The 14,981-nt window shown below is 38.2% G+C and overlaps 1 protein-coding gene across 3 annotated transcripts in view; it reads right to left on the minus strand.

The window, feature by feature from the left end:
- The window catches only part of ATP8B4 (ATPase phospholipid transporting 8B4 (putative)), a 283,542-nt gene that overhangs the window by 106,790 nt on the left and 161,771 nt on the right, over positions 1-14,981 (minus strand). For all 3 annotated transcript variants that reach the window (XM_055362981.2, XM_019011219.4, XM_063698541.1), the window contains 2 exons: positions 12,398-12,606; positions 1,809-1,852 (listed from right to left, as the gene is read on the minus strand). In XM_055362981.2, coding sequence (XP_055218956.2) covers positions 1,809-1,852; positions 12,398-12,606 — 253 coding nt within the window. The remainder of the gene's footprint in view (positions 1-1,808; positions 1,853-12,397; positions 12,607-14,981) is intronic.

Consider the following 14,981-nt stretch of genomic DNA (forward strand, 5'->3'; position numbering starts at 1 on the left):
ACCACCACGCTTGGCTAATTTTTATGTTTTTAGTAGAGACGGGGTTTCACCATGTTGGCCAGGCTGGCCTTGAACTCTTGACCTCATGTGATCCTCCTGCCTCAGCCTCCCAAAGTGCTGGGATTACAGGCATGAGCCACCACGCCCAGCCTTTGTCAATAATTAAAACAGTATGATGCTAACATATGCCAGAAAGAAAACACATCAAAAATTCAGTAATAGACCTAGTACACAAGAGTTAGGCATGCTATAAAAGTAATATCCCAAATCAGCGAAAAAGAGGACAGGCTTTTAAATACATGGGTAAAGTCAGTAATCATCTAGAGAAAAATATAGTTGGACTTATATTTTACATCCCACACCAGGATAAAATCCAAATGAATCTAAGATTTAAATGTAAAACATTAACTCTATAATGATGGTGTGCTTTATATCTAAGGCATAAACCTCAGTGATGGAGGAAAAAGTGATAAACTCAATTACATGAAAATAAAATATTTTTCATGGCAAAAACACCAGAAAAAATAATCATTGGACAAAGGACAAATTGGGAAAAGAATACATAAAACTCACTTCACAGACAAATACTTATTTTCCCTAATATAGAAATATACAAGTTAATTTTTGTAATAGACAACCCAATAGAAGAAAATGGGTAAAAAAATTATGAACCAGAGGCCGGGTGCAGTGGCTCACGCCTGTTATCTCAGCACTTTGGGAGGCTGAGGCGGGTGGATCACGAGGTCAGGAGATCAAGACCATCCTAGCTAACGTGGTGAAACCTGGTCTCTACTAAAAAATACAAAAAATTAGCCAGGCGTGGTGGCGGGCGCCTGTAGTCCCAGCTACTTGGGAGGCTGAGGCAGGAGAATGGCGTGAACCCGGGAGGCGGAGCTTGCAGTGAGCCGAGATCATGCCACTGCACTCCAGCCTGGGCGAAAGAGCAAGACTCCATCTCAAAAAAAAAAAAAAAAAAAATTATGAACCAGAAACTTACAGAAATATCATAAGCTCTTAAACATGAAAATATGTTGAACCTACTTATAATAAGAGAAGTTAAAATTAGAACCAATATTGATGTACCCATTTTTCATATAATCTCATCAAAGATCATAAACTTTGATAAAACATTGTGTTGGTGACAGTGGGGGAAATCAGACACTCTTACACTTGTTTGTGTCAGGGTAAATTGTTATAAATTCTAAAGAAGGCAATTTGCAATATTTATCAAATTACAAATGCAGATACCTTTTGATTTAGCAATTCTATTTCTAGAAACAGATTCTATATTCTCTAACATGTGAAATAACATATGTACATAGTTTTTTTTGCTGCATTTTCTTTACTAGAAAAATATTGAAAATCCTAAATGTCCATTAGAGTCTCTTCATATAAATTTTGGAACATCAATAGAACAAAATACCATTCAGCCATTAAAAAGAATGAGAAAGTACTTTTTTAAAACTAATCTAGAAAGATCTCCAAGATATATAGTTGAGAATGCTGAAGAACATTATGTAAATTATGCTACCAACTATGTAATTATTTTTCTCACTATGTAAAAGGTGTGGAAATATAATTCCTTGTATCTGCATAAATATCTCAAGAATAAAAAATAGAAGGAACTCTGTGGTTGGTTCAGTAATATGAGAAGGAATTTTGAATCATATTAATCTATTTTTTAATGTTATGCATTAAGTATCTCATCTGGTCTTAGTGGAAATCAGGACACTAAAAGTTTATCATTTTCTTAAAAGTACATATAATTTGAAATTAAAACTAAGAATAAAATTTTATCACTTCCACACCTGAGTTATTTCTGTCTTCTGATCCAGGTCATCATGTACTTCACCTGACAAAACAAAAATTGAGAATTAAAAGTAAGTGAAACTGAAATTAGAATTAGACATTTAGTTTTAAGGAATACACTTATTATTTATTACATCACCATTACTAAATGGCATTATGAATTTAAACAGGGGAATGGTTTTAGGAGTGCTTTCAAATTGTAACCATAAACATGGTAATTATGCAGTGAGACATTCGTGTTTGCCCAAGATAGGACTAAAGTGCAGTAGGCATTAAAACAAAAAATGAAGCAATTATGTTTTTCTGTAAATGTTATCATTCTGTTATTACATTATCTATGATATTTGCAAGAGGCAAATTTCTATCTTCCACATCATTCCCACTGTTGAGAAATCCAAAATGATATCCTTGCCAGGCCAATTCTTCCCAATGCAGAACTTTGCCTATCTTGGTTTGGGCCAGATACATCTGTGTAATATCAAGATCAAATTAGCATGTAAGCCTTAAACAATGCCAGTACTTTCTGCAGTCAGAAAACATAGCCACCCATATGCCAGAAATTTAAAATAACTTTTTTCTTAGTACAAAGCTAATATGTACTTATTATAGATCTAATAGAAAATAAGGGACATTTACAATAGAAAATAAAAATCACTTCCCTTCATCCAGAAATAACTAGTATTTGTAGAATGATTCTATTGTGTATTTTTATATACACATATATTCACCATATTGTTCATAATCTTCTTGTTCTTACAGTTTTTAACCAGGTAAAGTATGAGAATTTCTCCTATCAAATTGTCGTGAATCTTATTTTGAATGATTGTATAGTAGCCCATGATTATAGATGTAGCATAATTTATTTTCCCTTTCCCTGTTGTGAGTCATTAATTTTTTAAATTTTTACTTGGCATTGGAAGGTTTCATACTATTTGCCAGGATTAAATTTCTTATAATAATAATGAGTTACTTAAAGAAACTACCATCAGAGTGAACAGATAACCTACAGAATGAGAGAAAATTTTTGCAATCTATCCATCTGACAAAGGTCTAACATCCAGAATCTACAAGGAACTTAAACAAATTTACAAGAGAAAAAACCCGACAACCGCCATTAAAATGTGGGCAAAGGACATGAACAGACACTTCTCAAAAGAAGAATAAATGGGGACAACAAAAATATGAAAAAAAGCTTAACATTACTGATCATTGTAGAGAAATGCAAATCAAAACCACAATGAGAAACCACCTCACGCCAGTCAGAATGGCTATTACTAAAAGGTCAAAAAATAACAGGTGCTGGCAAGGTTGTGGAGAGAAAGAAACTCTTACAGTGGGACTGTAAATTAGTTCAACCATTGTGGAAGACAGTGTGGTGATTCCTCAAGGACCTAAAGGCAGAAATAACATTTGATCCAGCATTCCAATTACTGGGTATATATCAAAGGAATATAAATCATTCTATTATAAAGATACACACACATATGTTCACTGCAACACTAATCACAATAGAAAAGACATGGAATTAGCCTAATGCCCATCACTGATAGACTGGGTAAAGAAAATGTGGTACATATACACTGTGGAATACTATGCAGCCATGAAAAGGAATGAGGTCATGTCCTTTGCCGGGACATGGATAGAGCTGGAATCCATCATCCTCAGCAAACTAACACAGGAACAGGACACCAAACACTACATGTTCTCACTTATAAGTGGGAGCTAAATGATGAGAACACATGGACACATGCGGGATACAGCACACACTGGGGCCTGTTGATGTGGGAAGGGAGAGCATCAAGAATAGCTAAAGGATGCTGGGCTTAATACCTAGGTGATAGGATGATCTGTCTAGGAAACCACCATGGCACACGTTTACCTATGTAACAAACCTGCACATCCTGAACATGTACCCCTGAACTTAAAAGTTGAAAAAAGAAAAAGTTACTTGAATCAACCTGTGCCAGGCTCTTAAATTGTCACTGATCGTTATAATAAACTTGCAAAGTGAAGATTTTCATTTCTGTTTTATGGATAAGGGAACCAAAGAATGGTTCAAAACGACATGACTAAATGAAAACTAAAGTAAGCATAGTGGGTTTTTAAATCTAAGTTCTCTCTCTCTTTGTTATACAATGCTATGAGCACCAACCACTTGACAAGCAGTTCTATTTGTTGTTTCTCTGGGGTGCTGGTCTGAATCTGGAATGCTGTATGGCTGCTGTGTGGGAGGAGTCCCTGAGCTAGTGAGTGAATCTGGCCTAGCACCTGGAATTTAAATCTCAAATTCACTGTGTTATGCTCTAGTGGTTACCCTGTATGCAGTCACTGTAATAAAATGATGGAAAAGAGAAAAAGAAAAAAAAAACTGTGTCTTTGTGTTAAATGGTCTGCCTCCACCCTACAATAAAAGCCCATTTACAGGGCTGTTGATGAAAGTGAAGAAAAATTGCCTAAGAAGATGATATTTCTTAGCCAGGAAATAGAAGATTTAGATAAATTAAAGTCAAATGTTAAATTTTCCCAAGGCCTACATCTGTGACATTAATACCCCCAACTTGTATGAAAACAAGGAAAAATGATTCTGAAACATTGAGAGCTTTAGTAAGAATTTATTTTAATGATGTTATAAATGCATTATAAATTATAACAGCATATAAATTAAGAGTCTAAAGGGATTACTTAAACCTTTAAGTTACTTTCCTGCATTTCATGAGAGGAATTATAAGCTATCATGGGATTTGTGAATTTGGAGATTTGCAAAAATCTTGTGAAAGTCAAGAGCCTTCTCCAAAAATAGGACATTTATCACAAAATGTGATAAACATTTCAACAAATGAATCTTGGTCCACATGTCTGATAAGTCCTTTAAGATTGCTTCCTAGAAGTGATTGTATTATTAGATCAATATGTGGCAAAAAAAATCCAAAAGGTCCCCAAAACTCAAAATATTTTCAATATTCTGATTAAAAGTTTCCCATTTAAACTATGTTTTGGGTTAAAGCAATATTTTTAGAAAGCCTCTGAAAATAATGTCCAATGGGAACTTTTTAAGGAAAGGTTCTATGTCATTTACCAGTCATTATGATACTGATATAAGATTAATACATTGATATAACAATGCAACTGTGGGCTTGTGGAAGTCCAGGTTGGAAATCATCTTGTCTACTGCCAGAGAAGGCAGGAGGGGAAGCTGGGAGTGGAAGACAGCTGAGGAAACCATAATGACCATGGGTTATAGAGGTGTGGGTAACCAAAGGAGGTCAAAAAGTAGGAGATTGCAAACATCAACTTCTTCTTAGTTTTGTTCAGGGTCAAATCTTGCTTTAAAATACTTGGCAATGTGTGAAGTTTCCCATCAGGGGACAAAGGAAAAGTTTCCCCTCTTTCTTGGATTTCCTTTACTTCCTGAGATTTCCGTATTGAGAAAGTGGACACTCAGAATCCCATGAAGGGACATTGGGAGACCAGAGGAATCCACAGAAAGTTCCGCAGAGCCTCTGTGCTCTCAGCAGAAGGAACAATCTGCAAAACGGCCAGCGTTGGGGTGACAAGGGTCACATATAAACAGAATGCTTGAAAAGCCAAATATAGAGCATGTATTCTGATAAAAGCATGCAAACAAGAAGTGGGTATTAATGAAACAGCTTATCTGGCCATTCAAGGCAGCCCCGTAAATGAATAGTAGATTCCCAAAACCATGTGCACTTACATAAACCCCAGAGCTGATAGGAATCAAGTATAAAATGCTGCCCTTACTGACATAACTCAGGCTACCAAGAACTTGCCCTTCCTAGGATATGGTTCTATTCAGCACTACAAAACAGAATCACACAGCTGGGGGGACCTGGGCAAGATGGCCAAATAGGAACAGCTCCGGTCCGTAGCTCCCAATGAGATCAACACAGAAGGGGGGCAATTCTGCATTTCCAACTAAGGTAACTGGCTAATCTCATTGGGACTGGTTAGACAGTGGGTGCAGCCCATGAAGGGCAAGCAGAAATAGGGTGGGGTGTCACCTCACCAGGGAAGTGCAAGGAGTCAGGGAACTCCCTCCCCTAGCAAAGGGAAGCCTTGAGGGACTGTGCCATGAAGAACGGTGCATTCCAGCCCAGATACTATGCTTTTCCCATGGTCTTCGCAACCCGCAGAGCAGGAGATTCCCTCAGGTGCCTACACCACCAGGGCCCTGGGTTTCAAGCACAAAACTGGGCAGCCATTTGGGCAGGCCCCAAGCTAGCTGCAGGAGTTTTTTTTCATACCCCAGTGGCACCTGGAATGCCAGTGAGACAGAACCGTTCACACCCCTGGAAAGGGGGCTGAAGTCAGGGAGCCAAGTGGTCTAACTCAGCAGATCCCACCCCCATGGAGCCCAGCAAGCTAAGATTCACTGGCTTGAAATTCTCACTGCCAGCACAGCAGTCTGAAGTTGACTTGGGACGCTCGAACTTGGTGGTGGGAGGGGCATCCACCATTACGGAGGCTTGAGTAGGCAGTTTTCCCCTCACAGTGTAAACAAAGCCAGGATGTTCAAACCAGGCGGAGCCCACCACAGCTCAGCAAAGCCTCTGTAGCCAGACTGCCTTTCTAGATTCCTCCTCTCTGGGCAGGGCATCTCTGAAAGAAAGGCAGCGGCCCCAGTCAGGGGCTTATAGATAAAACTCCCATCTCCCTGGGACAGAGCACCTGGGGGAAGGGGTGGCTGTGCGCGCAGCTTCAGCAGAATTATATGTTCCTGCCTGCCGGCTCTGAAGAGAGCAGCAGATCTCCCAGCACAGCACTCCAGCTCTGCTAAGGGACAGACTGCTTCCTCAAGTGGGTCCCTGACCCCTGTGTATCCTGACTGGGAGACATCTCCCAGCGGAGGTCGACAGACACCTTATATAGGAGAGTCCTGGCTGAAATCTGGCAAGTGCCCCTCTGGGACGAAGCTTCCAGAGGAAAGAACAGGCAGCAATTTTTGCTGTTCTGCAGCCTCCGCTGGTGATACTCAGGCAAACAGGGTCTGGAGTAGACCTCCAGCAAACTCCAGCAGACCTGCAGCTGAGGGGCCTGACTGTTAGAAGGAAAACTAACAAACAGAAGTGAATAGCATCAACATCAACAAAAAGGACATCCACACAAAACGCCATCCAAAGGTCACCAACAACAAAGACCAAAGGTAGATAAATCCATGAAGATGAGGAAAAACCAGTGCAAAAAAGCTGAAAATGCCAATAACCAGAATGCCTCTTCTCCTGCAAAGGATCACAACTGCTCACCAGCAAGGGAACAAAACTGGACAGAGAATGAGTTTGACAAACTGACAGAAGTAGGCTTCAGAAGGTGGGTAAAAACAAACTCCTCCCAGCTAAAGGAACATGTTCTAACCCAATGCAAGGAAGCTAAGAACTTTGTAAAAAGGTTAGACAAATTGCTAGCTAGAATAACCAGTTGGGAGAAGAACATAAGTGACCTGATGGAGCTGAAAAACACAGCACAAGAACTTCGTGAAGCATACACAAGAATCAATAGCTGAATCGATCAAGTGGAAGAAAGGATATTAGAGAGATTGAAGATCAACTTAATGAAATAAAGCATGAAGAAAAGATTAGAGAAAAAAGAACGAAAAGGAACGAATAAAGCCTCCAAGAAATATGGGACTATGTGAAAAGACCAAACCTACGTTTCATTGGTGTACCTGAAAGTGATGGGGAGAATGGAACCAAGTTGGAAAACACCCTTCAGGATATTATCCAGGAGAACTTCCCCAACCTAGCGAGGCAGGCCAACATTCAAATTCAGAAAATACAGAGAACACCACAAAGATACTCCTTGAGAAGAGCAACTCCAAGACACATACTCATCAGATTCATCAAGGTTGAAATGAAGGAAAAAATGTTAAGCACAGCCAGAGAAAAAGGTCAGGTTACCCACAAAGGGAAGCCCATCAGACTAACAGTGGATCTCTCTGCAGAAACTCTACAAGCCAGAAGACAGTGAGGGTCAATATTCAACAGTCTTAAAGTAAAGAATTTTCAACCCAGAATTTCATATCCAGCCAAACTAAGCTTCATAAGCAAAGGAGAAATAAACGCCTTTACAGACAAGGAAATGTTGAGAGATTTTTGTCATCACCAGGCTTGCCTTACAAGAGCTCCTGAAAGAAGCACTAAATATGGAAAGGAAAAACCCATACCAGCCACTGCAAAAACATACCAAATTGTAAAGACCACCGACACTATGAAGAAACTGCATCAACTAATGGGCAAAATGACCAGCTAGCATCATAATGACAGGATCAAATTCACACATAACAATATTAACCTTAAATGTAAACGGGCTAAATGCCCCAATTAAAAGACACACTGGCAAATTGCATAAAGAGTCAAGACCCACTGGTGTGCTGTATTCAGGAGACCCACCTCATGTGCAAAGACACACATAGGCTCAAAATAAAGGGATGGAGGAATATTTACCAAACAAATGGAAAGCAAGAAAAAGCAGGGGTTGCAATCCTAGTCTCTGAAAAAACAGACTTTAAACCAACAAAGACCAAAAGAGACAAAGAAGGGCATTACATAATGGTAAAGGGATCAATGCAACAAGAAGAGTTAACTATCCTAAATATATATGCATCCAATACAGGAGCACCCAGATTCATAAAGCAAGTTCTTAGAGACATACAAACAGACTTAGACTCCCACACAATTATAGTGGGAGACTTTAACACCTCATTGTCAATATTAGACAGATCAACGAGACAGAAAATTAACAAGGATATTCAGCACTTGAACCCTACTCTGGACCAAGCGGACCTAATAGACATCTACAGAACTCTCCACCACAAATCAACAGAATATACATTCTTCTCAGCACCACATTGCATTTATTCTAAACCTGACCACATAATTGGAAGTAAAACACTCCTCAGCAAATGCAAAAGAATGGAAATCACAACAAACAGTCTCTCAGACCACAGTGCAATCAAAGTAGAACTCAGGGTTAAGAAATTCACTCAAAACCACACAACTATATGGAAACTGAACAACTTGCTCCTGAATGACTACTAGGTAAATAATGAAATAAAGGCAGAAATAAGTAAGTTCTTTGAAACCAATGAGAACAAAGAAACGATGTACCAGAATCTCTGGGACACAGATAAAGCAGTGTTTAGAGGGAAATTTATAGCAACAAATGCCTACAGGAGAAAGATGGAAAGATCTAAAATTGACATCCTAACATCACAATTAAAATAACTAGAGAAGAAAGAGCAAACAAATTCAAAAGCTAGCAGAAGACAAGAAATAACTAACATGAGAACAGAATGGAAGGAGATAGAGACACGAAAAACCCTTCAAAAAATCAATGAGTCCAGGAGCTGGTTTTTTGAAAAATAGACAGACCACTAGCCAGAATAATAAAGGAAAGAGAGAAGAATCAAATAGACACAATAAAAAATTATAAAGGGGATATCACCACTGATCCCACAGAAATAAAACTACCATGAGATAATACTATAAACACCTCTATGCAAATAAACTAGAAAATCTAGAAGAAATGGATACATTCCTGGACACATCAACCTCCCAAGACTAAACCAGGAAGAAGTCAAATGCCTGAATAGACCAATAACAAGTTCTGAAATTGAGGCAGTAATTAATAGCCTACCAACAAAAAAAGCCCAAGGCCAGAGAGATTCACAGCTGAAATGTACCAGAAATACAAAGAGGAGCTGGTACCATTCCTTCTGAAACTATTCCAAACAATAGAAACGGAGAAACTCCTCCCTAACTCATTTTATCAGACCAGCCTCATCCTGATACCAAAACTGGGAAGAGACACAACAAAAAAAGAAAATTTCAGGCCAATATCCCTGATGAACATCAATGCGAAAATCCTCAATAAAATACTGGCAAACCAAATCCAGCAGCACTTCAAAAAGCTTATCCACCACGATCAAGTTGGCTTCATCCCTGGGATGTAAGGTGGTTCAACATATGCAAACCAATAAATATAATCCATCACATAAACAGAATCAATGATAAAAACCACATGATTATCTCAATAGATGCAGAAAAGGCCTTTGATAAAATTCAGCACCCCTTCATGCTAAAAACTCTCAATAAACTAGGTATTGAGGGAATGTATCTCAAAATAATAAGAGCTATTTATGACAAACCCACAGCCAATATCATACTGAATGGGCAAAAGCTGGAAGCATTCCCTTTGAAAACCAGCACACGACAAGGATGCTCTCTCTCGCCACTTCTGTTCAACATAGTATTGGAAGTTCTGACCAGGGCAATCAGGCAAGAGAACGAAATAAAGCGTATTCAGATAGGAAGAGAGGAAATCAAATTGTCTCTGTTTGCAGATGACATGATTGCATATTTAGAAAACCCCATCGTCTCAGCCCCAAATCCCCTTAAGCTGATAAGCAACTTCAGCAAAGTCTCAGGATACAAAATCAGTGTGCAAAAATCAAAAGCATTCCTATACACCAATAATAGACAAACAGAGAGCCAAATGATGAGTGAACTCCCATTCACAATAGCTACAAAGGGAATAAAATACCTAGAAATACAGCGAACAAGGAATGTGAAGGACCTTTTCAAGGAGAGCTACAAACCACTGTTCTAGAACATGAGAGAGGACACAAACAATGGGAAAACATCCCATGCTCATGGATAGGAAGAATCAATATTGTGAAAATGGCCATACTGCCCAAAGTAATTTATAGATTCAGTGCTATCCCCATCAAGCTACCATTGACTTTCTTCACAGAATTAGAAAAAACTACTTTAAATTTCATATGGAACCAAAAAAGAGCCCATATAGCCAAGACAATCCTAAGCAAAAAGAACAAAGCTGGAGGCATTACACTACCTGACTTCAAACTATACTACAAGGCTACAGCAACCAAAACAGCATGTACTGCTACCAAAAGAGATATATAGACCAATTGAACAGAACAGAGGCCTCAGAAATAACACCACACACCTACAACCCATCTGATCTTTGACAAACCTTCAAAAACAAGCAATGGAGAAAGGATTCCCTATTTAATAAATGGTATTGGGAAAACTGGCTAGCCATATGCAGAAAACTGTAACTGGACCCCTTCCTTACACCTTATACAAAAATTAACTCAAGATGGATTAAAAACTTAAACATAAGACCTAAAACCATAAAAACCTAGAAGAAAACCTAGGCAATGCCATTCAGGACATAGGCATGGGCAAAGACTTCATGACTAAAACACCAAAAGCAATGGCAACAAAAGCCAAAATTGACAAATGGGACCTAATTAAACCAAAGAGCTTCTGCACAGCAAAAGAAACTATCATCAGAGTGAACAGGCAACCTGCAGAATGGGAGAAAATATTTTCAATCTATCCATCTGACAAAGGACTAATATCCAGAATCTACAAGGAACTTAAACAAATTTACAAGATAAAAACAAACAACCCCATCAAAAAGTGGGCAAAGGATATGAACAGACACTTCTCAAAAGAAGACATTTATGCGGCCAGCAAACATATGAAAAAAAGCTCATCATCACTGGTCATTAGAGAAATGCAAATCAAAACCACAGTGAGATATCATCTCAGGCCAGTTAGAATGGCAATCATTAAAAAGTCAGGAAAAAAACACATGCTGGAGAGGATGTAAAGAAATAGGAACACTTTTACACTGTTGGTGGGAATGTGAATTAGTTCAACCATTGTGGAAGACAGTGTGGCAATTCCTCAAGGATCTAAACCAGAAATACCATTTGACCCAGCAATTCCATTACTGGGTATATACCCAAAGGATTACAAATCATTCTACTGTAAAGACACATGCACACACATGTTTATTGCAGCACTATTCACAATAGTAAAGACTTGGAACCTACCCAAATGCCCATCAGTGATATACTGGATAAAGAAAATATGGCACATATACACCATGAAATACTATTGCAGCCATAAAAAAGGATGAATTCATGTCCTTTGCAGAGACATGGGTGAGGCTGGAAACCATCATTCTCAGCAAACTAACACAGGAACAGAAAACCAAACACCGCATATTCTCACTCGTAAGTGGGAACTGAACAATGAGAACACATGAACACAGGAAGGGGAACATCACACACCGGGGAGTGTTGGGACGTGGGAGGCTAGGGGAGGGATGGCATTAGGAGAAATACCTAATGTAGATGACGGGTTGATGGGTACAGCAAACCACCATGGTACATGTATACCTATGTAACAAACTTGCACGTTCTGCACATGTATCCCAAAACTTAAAGTATAATAATAATAAAGAATCACACAGAGCACTGAAACAAACTTCAGAGAGTATCATATCTAACCCTCTTCTCTATCCATGAATGGCAATAAATCCAAAGTTTCATCTAAATTACTCAACATTTATCCAATACATATTTAGTGAGAATTTATCATCTGCCAAGCATATCAGCATCTATATGGTAGATGCTGACGGTGCCCATATTAATAAGAAAGCCAGCGATTGTTTTGGATTTTTAAATTTTTTTTAATGGGGTCAGTTATTCAAGAAATTGTTAACAACATCGTTAAGAGAAAGGAACTGTTTCTCTTACCATAGATTCTCCCATTAATGGAACATCTTTTAAAGGTCATGATGTTTTGAGTGAGGGTACCCGTTTTGTCGGAGAAAATATACTCAATCTGCCCCAGTTCCTCATTGAGCGTGGTCGTTCGAGCCTCTGCAGGTATTGCTTTTCGAGAATAATACATCTTCCGGTCCCAGTTTATAAAATAACTGTGTCCTAGACGAATTACTTCCACACTATCATCCATTAAAATGGAAAAAAAGAAAGAAATGCTCCATTAATTTCAGAACATACAATATTTTGCCAAAATAAGAAGTCTGCCAAAGTCTCCAGGGGTTAGAGGAAAATGTGGATGCTCTGTCCCTAGGTCCCAGGGATCTTCAGAAGCTTCTCAACAGAGTCTGTTTATAAACATTTCCAAGTCATTTTCTACAACACCATAAAACAATAAGTCAGCTTAGGATAAAGCTTTAGGGAATGTTTCCTGGTTTTCTACATTAAACAGGCCCGGTGGAGACTTTGTGTGTAGCGTATTATTTTGTGTCTCCTCCTATAAGATACGGCAGTGGTCCCCAACCTTTTGGTCACCGGGGACCAGTTTTGTGGAGGACGCTTTTCCACAGATCAGGGGAAGGGGGATGGTTTCAGGATGATTCAAGCACATTACGATTAATGTGCACTTTATTTCTATTATAACACTGCAATATATAAACTGCTGTGCAGTTCACAATAGGGTTTGCACTCCTTTGAGAATCTAATGCTGCTGCCACTGATCTGACAGGAGGCAGAGCTCAGGTCTGTGGCCTGGGAGTTAGAGAACTCTGTGGTAGGGGAAACTGATGATTATTGAAGATGTTTGTCTTATGTCTGATCTAAAGAAATGTGCTATTGAGAACTTTCTCTCCAATACATTGTTTGACGTGGCTTCACTTTGCCAAAATAGATAGAAAATAGTATTTTCATGAAGCAGAACCAAACCATAACAAATACTGAGTGAAAACAGGATGTGTTGTCATACCACTCTTCCCATTTACCATGAAAAGAGTGTTGCATCACATTCTAATTACATAATTACATTAATTATTACAATAATTATGATTAATATAATTCTGATTACATTCTAGTAATCATTTATGACTTCCAGCTCCAGAAGCAGAATTTTTATGGCAAAGTGTATGAACTCTCTCAATGCTCAATGTCATACATAATGCCAAACTAATTTCCAAAAATGTCATAGCAACATAAGTTTCTACCATCAGATTATTAAGAATTATCTTTCACCACATGCAAATTCAAAAGGTATGTCACCACTGTTCACTGCATTTCTTATCAATGAGTTTAACACTTTTTTCAAATTTTATTGGCCAGTGACATTTCTTCTTGGAACTATCTAACTGTATCTGCCTATTTTATTTTTCCTATTCTGATATCAGTGTATTTATTAGTGATTTGTAAGAATTATATAGTTATTAAGTCTATTAATTCTGTCAAAAAACAATGCAAATATTTTATCCAATTTATCATTTGTCTTTTTTTTTTTTTTTTGAGACGGAGTTCCGCTCTTGTTGCCTAAGCTGGAGCGCAACGGCGCAATCTCGGCTCACTGCAACTTCCGCCTCCCTGGTTCAAGCAATTCTCCTGCCTCAGCCTCCCAAGTATCTGGGATTACAGGCATGCTCCACCATGCCCAGCTAATTTTTGTATTTTTAGTAGAGACGGGGTTTCACTACTACTACTCGAACTACTCAAGTACTCGAACTACTGCCCTCAGGTGATCCACCCACCTCGGCCTCCCAAAGTCCTGGGATTATAGGTGTGAGCCACTGCACCCAGCCACTTGTCCTTTTTTTTTTTTTTTAGAGACAGGGTCTTGCTATGTTGCCCAGGTTGGCCTCAAATTCCTGAGCTCAAGTGATCCTCCCACCTCTGCCTCTAGAGTAGCTGGGACTGCATGCACCACCACAGCTGGCTGATTGTCTTTTCATTTTGTTTCCAGTTTTTCAATATGTTTTCTCTTTCTAAAGGATCAAATTTATCAAAAGTTTATACTTTCTGTTTTTGTAGTTTTGTTTAGATATGTCTTCTCTATGCCAAGATTATATATACAGACATCTACATTTTTCTTTGTTTTTATTGATATTTTCCTTATTTAATTCCTTATCCCAATTGAAATTTTTGATTGAAAGTTTGATGTACATATGAGGAGCAAATTTCAAGTTTTCCAAATAAGAAGATTTTACATAACCATTTGTTGAACAATCAATCCTTTCTCCATTAAGCTGGGATGCTTTCTGTGTCACAAAAAAATCATTTTACTCACTAGCATCTGATTTATGGATTTCAATTTTATTCATTGATATGACACTTACTACATCTGTTGTTTTCATTATTGTAGCTTTATAATAACTGGCAATACGTACAAGAAACAAAATCACCTTTATTCTCTTCCTCTTCAAAAATTCTTAACTATAATCACCCATTTATTTTTCCTGATAGAATCAATGTATTCATCTAAGTAAACATTTGAATCAATGTATTAATTTTTCTACAAAATTTATTTGAGATTTTGATTAGGTCTATGTTAAACTCTTAATTATTTGAAAAGAACTGA

This window comes from Gorilla gorilla, chromosome 16, assembly GCF_029281585.2.
Source record: "Gorilla gorilla gorilla isolate KB3781 chromosome 16, NHGRI_mGorGor1-v2.1_pri, whole genome shotgun sequence".
In the NCBI taxonomy this organism is placed as follows: Eukaryota; Metazoa; Chordata; class Mammalia; order Primates; family Hominidae; genus Gorilla; species Gorilla gorilla.